This window comes from Pistacia vera, unplaced genomic scaffold, assembly GCF_008641045.1.
Source record: "Pistacia vera cultivar Batoury unplaced genomic scaffold, PisVer_v2 Contig351, whole genome shotgun sequence".
NCBI classification, from domain to species: Eukaryota; Viridiplantae; Streptophyta; class Magnoliopsida; order Sapindales; family Anacardiaceae; genus Pistacia; species Pistacia vera.
Genome location: NW_022196170.1, coordinates 1,695,376 through 1,700,597, shown reverse-complemented (window position 1 = coordinate 1,700,597; position 5,222 = coordinate 1,695,376). Strand labels below are relative to the sequence as shown.

At 31.6% G+C, this 5,222-nt stretch overlaps 1 protein-coding gene across 1 annotated transcript; it reads right to left on the bottom strand.

Annotated features, from left to right (window-relative positions):
* Positions 1-1,813: 1,813 nt before the first annotated feature.
* On the bottom strand, positions 1,814-5,201 carry LOC116139509 (homeobox-leucine zipper protein ROC2-like). Its single transcript, XM_031425167.1, has 7 exons — positions 5,082-5,201; positions 4,676-4,879; positions 4,271-4,448; positions 3,098-3,345; positions 2,887-3,000; positions 2,502-2,793; positions 1,814-2,233 (listed from the first exon to the last, which is right to left on the bottom strand). Exons 1-7 carry the CDS (start codon positions 5,199-5,201, stop codon positions 2,199-2,201), a joined length of 1,191 nt encoding a protein of 396 aa, XP_031281027.1. The 3' UTR covers positions 1,814-2,198.
* Positions 5,202-5,222: the final 21 nt, after the last annotated feature.

Sequence of the window (5,222 nt, the reverse complement as noted above, 5' to 3'; positions counted from 1 at the left end):
TTTCTTGCGTGTTTTCATTATTATTTTCAAATCGATGAAAGCAATAACGCTACAGAATTTGTGCACCAAAATTTGTTACCGAATGACTTGGCATCACTAAGACATGATCACGTTGGATAAAATATACTGATTCTGTAAATAGATAACCATTCATATTTTACGAGTGATCATTCATATATTATGAACGATTGTTCATTATGAATAGACGATCATCTATGATAATATTAATAAACTTTTGTCCATATAATATAGATTCAAAAATGTTTAAAAACAAACCATACTAAAATTCTAGTTTAATACAAAAAATTCTTTAAAATTTTCAATTAGAATGTTTGAAAATTTAGGGTTTCCAAAACAGGTTTTAAAAAACAAAAGCCTTCTACCGATGTTCTTTGTCTTCTACGTCTCCATCTGCTACCGTTCTTCATCTTCTTCATCTCCATCTGCTACCATTCTTCGTATTCATTGTTGCTATCCTAGACTCCAACACTACATTGTGAGTACTTTTTATCTAGTTCTTCATTTCTCTCTTGCTTTGCATTTTTTTATAAATGAAAACAAATACGGCCATGGACTGGCGTCCATACTTTATACTTTAAAAATCAAAGTTTTTTGTTTTCCTTTATGTCATCTAAAAATTGTGTGCTTTGAAAATGAATATTTTCTAAACATTTTGACGTTTATTTGTAGAAGCTTCTTAGACAAGCTATAAGTTTTTATAAATTTAAAAAAAATATATTATTTGAGTATAAATTATATGGATAGCCGTCCATAGTAAACAGACTTCCGTCCATATATATAATATATGGACAGGAGTTTATTGATATTTTCTGGACTCTCGTCTATTCGTGATGAATGGTTATCCCTAAGATATGGACAGACGTTCATAATTATTGGACAATCGTTCATTTATTGAATATCTGTGTTGTATCCTACATGGTTATTTTCGAGTCAAATGTCACATAGATCGGTGCAAAATTTTGGTCCCAACATTCGGTGTCCGTAGCATTTTTTATATTTTTAAATCAAAATTTTTAATAAAATTAATTTAAAATGGGGCTTAACTAAGGTATCTAATAGGACTTAAATAACACCACCCTTTTATCTAATCCAATATTTAATCAACTAAATATACATAATGATTTATGTGTATTTTATTTTCAATATATGAAAATAATTCTGAATTCAATATTTGATTTTTAAAATTTAAATAACAAGTGTACTTGGAAAGACGAGAATGCAAAGGTGTATAAAAGCGCACCAACCTTAATTGTGCTACCGAGTTAATAAATTAACCATTCACTTGAGCTACTCGAGGCAACTTCATTAATGAATAGTTATCATTACTTGGGGCGATCAATTTTTTAAAATAAGAGATTGAGACAAATCTCATAAAAAGGTACCCAATTGGAGATAAAGATAAACAACTGTAAAGAGGAAAACAGTTTATCTGCTATAAGATAAAATTTGATGAAAGCAAAAAAAACAAAAAATACACAACGAATTTAAAGCATATCTAATGGTGTTTTTAATTTTAAATGGTATTTTTAATTTTAAAGAATATTTTTTATATAAATAAAAAACATCTTAATTAATTTTTAGATATAAAAATAAATTTTTTATTAAAATCTAATAGACTCTTTAAATTTTAGAAAAAATAATATGTTTTTTTAAAAAAAAAAATTAATAAGACAGATAAATCATAAATAAAATACATAAAAAGTTACAATTTATTATTTAAAATTAAAATAGAGAGTAAAATTTGACTCTATAAATGTAAAGAACCAAACTCACCCTTTAATTTATATTTAAAGAATAAAGAGTTTGTTTGATTCTTATTTCTATGGATAAACACTTTATAATAAAGAGTTTGGATCATATAAAGAATCCATGGTCTTAAATATTAACTAACCTAAGCAAAAGATCCAATAACAGCTATAGCCATTGTCCTGAACAACGCAATTACAGAAAAAATGTAGCCATTCGATTCACCTAGTAAATCAAACTTGCCTCAACATAAGTAAAGCAAGCTTCCCATTACTAAGCCAACCGCAAAACCTAATGTAAACTGCTTAGTCAGTTTCATCACTGTACAACTAGCAATGTATTATGATGTAAAATTGAGACTATAAGAATTGCAAAACTGAGCACATCAAAACTATACAACGACTTTGACTCGTTTCAAGATTGATGGAGTCCTAACTTTGACTTGGTGTTTTTCCATCGCTCATGACTGCAACAACATAGATGAGAAAACAAACATCAGCATACAGATTAGCATTTTTATCACACAAGAAGATAACCATGTGAAAATGACTGCATCCAAGAAATCAACTAAAACCTTATTGAGCTGAGGGTTTAGTGAGCTGCCTACATAAAATATTAGCCTCTGACATATTGTGAGTCAAAACCTTTCGTTTGCGGATTCAATTCAAGAGATATCCTAAGAACACAAATCTGTTCAAATTTTGGCAATTATATAGCTTTCTTGTAGAGTTTACCTTCTTCATTTATCTCTTTAATCATAGCAATGATGACATTATTCATGGCTTCAATGGCTCCACCATTTTCTGCAGCATCAAGATCTTGTTGCACAGCAATAGTCACTAGAGAGGCATCAGACTCAAGGCCCTTTGACCCATCAGGCATTATTGCGAAACCTGATGGTTTTAAGTATTTAGTGATCATTGCAGAGGAAAAAGCAGCTTTAATATCTGATTGAGTTATTGGCGATGAGATAACAAAAGAACAAAATTCCTCTTTCGAAGCCTCTTGTAACATGTATTCATAACACTGCCAAGTATAAAAACTTATCATGTGAGCAAAACTTTTACACTATGACCCACCAATAGAATGAATCAGTGAGAGCAAGTGAAAAATTAGCACCTCTGTGGACTCATTTTGAGGAACTACTTTCCTATGTAAAGTAATACAGTTACTGTCTTCTGCCACAAGCTTAATCACTTCTTCAGGTTCTTTGGCATTTAACAAACTAGGCCACTGCAACATGTATTACATCTGTTAGCAGTTTATATAGAATGAAACCAGAAATTTAACATACACAAAACATTTTATTGAGTTGTGAAGTTGCAGTTACCAGCAATTCAAGGTTCCTTTTGACCAGAAAATTGAAAACCCTAAGGGGTTTTGCTGGCACACGGAAGCTAGTCAATCCAACATAAGTATTATAACCCAGCACATGTGAATTGTATACAGCTTTATCCCTCAAAATCCTCACCCCTTGGTCTGATATAATATCCCATCTATATCCACTGGGAGCTTCACTAACACAATTAAAAAAGATCATCTCCATGCGGTCGGTTAATTTCAGCATAATAGCTTGAGCTGCACAATCCACAATTTTAATATGTATTAGTTTCACAAGTTTTGCAATTTCAAAGTAAATACAGCGCAATTTTACAAAATATAGGACCTAATATATCCCAACAGTCATAGACAATATGATAACCACAAAAAGAGTGATGCTTTTACTCTTTAACATTTGATACTATCAAGTACCAACATTACTTTGTATATTTTAATATGTTAAAGATTACGTAATTCTTGGAAATACTTTGTATAACTCATTAATTAGAATGCATATAAAGCTGAGAAACAAAATGAACCCTCCAGCCATGCATAGTACTTCCAGAACCTTACGTTAACAAAGTGATTAATCAGTGAACTCTCGTCAAGCAATAAAAATCGTAAACAGTAAATAAGCGCAATTTAGATATGTGAAACACAGGTCAATTTCAAAATAAGTAAACAAAAACAAACTTTAAAATATAAATCAGGTAAAAAGAACATGGTAAAAGTTTACAAAATTTTATCATGATATCCACTACAAAAAACAACATTGAAATACTAGATGAGAAGAGAATGTAATCCAATCACTGAAACTTTACAGATTACACAGTTACTCATACCTAATTAGTACCTGATCAGCCAGGGCAATATCAGATCATTATCCAATTAAACAGCAAGAAGGAGATCGTGAGTTGTAGAAAAAATGGGTCTCTCAATATATATTGAGTTGAGTTATGCAGAATACGACCATTTGTTTCAATAAAAAGGAGGGATTGCTAACTATATCTATTTTCTCCCTTTAGTAAACAGTACATCAATCAAGTTTGACGTTGCTATAGCACATATTGAAGTAAACAAATATTCCAAAAATGAAACTTACTAGATATCTATACTGCAAATTGTATAATGTTGCCTACTTCCTGAAATATAAAAACCCTACTTGAACTAAATCAAGGAATACCTTGGTGGTCCACTTGTATCTTAAGATTGGTAAATGAACTAACACTTCGCTTCAACCTCTGTAGAAATGTACTAACCCATCGCTTTGCACAGAATGCCAGGTTTGAATTTACCATAGTTGAGAATATATTGTTTTGATCTAGACATGTCTCCACTTCCACGCTCTCAATCCATATAACCTGCACAAGTTAAATAAACCCACAAATTGGGCAAAACAAACATTCAAGGATAAGTTGTGCAGTAAAGTAGCCCTTGTAAACGTAAAACAAAACTCCAAAGTGCAAATGGTTTACGTTCAAAAATTCAAGGATAAGTAATGCAGTAGATTAGACCTTGAAAAATTAAAACAAAATTTCAAAGTGCAAAGATCTTACATGTAAATTAAAAAAGAAAAGGTTACACTAACCTCACAAGAATCATCATGCGTCCTGATTATCATCCCAGAAGGCCTCCTTCGATTCTTCATTGGAGAATCAGGTGTATGAGGGAAATAATCTTCCGACAAATCAACAATCACCCACACACCTGGTGGAATCATCTTTAGGCATCTCAAGAAACGGAATTGCCTTGTTGGCACAAAAGGTGAGGGTAAATGGTATTCGACATCAACCTAAAAATATATAGATAAAGATCACTTCCAACCTGTATGGATCAGTAGGTGGGCTAATTGCAGCAAATCAGATTGATTAGATAATTCTAAAAAGAGCCCCCGAACATAATAACAATATTATTATCTCATCCTAGAAATAGTGATACATGGTTGGAGGGGAACTGATCGGTGACAATCGAAAAATGAGTCCTTAAAAGATTACCATTGCATAGAATGTCTTGGAGTTATCATCATCCAACCACTGGAAAACACCAGTAGGAGCATGGCTTGATCCTTCAAGTACAATATTAGGCAAAACTGAAGGCCACTGACTCTGTAACATATTTCAGGAAAAACAACATCA

Bases quoted from the DNA above. Each gene is read 5' to 3' on its own strand.
- LOC116139509 (XM_031425167.1), bottom strand. From the start codon at position 5,201: ATGTTACAGAGTCAGTGGCCTTCAGTTTTGCCTAATATTGTACTTGAA. The intron at 3,001-3,097 runs GTAACTGCAACT...TACATGTTGCAG, and splicing joins AAAGGAACCTTGAATTGCTG to TGGCCTAGTTTGTTAAATGC. The intron at 2,234-2,501 runs GTAAACTCTACA...ATGTTGTTGCAG, and splicing joins TAAAGAGATAAATGAAGAAG to TCATGAGCGATGGAAAAACA.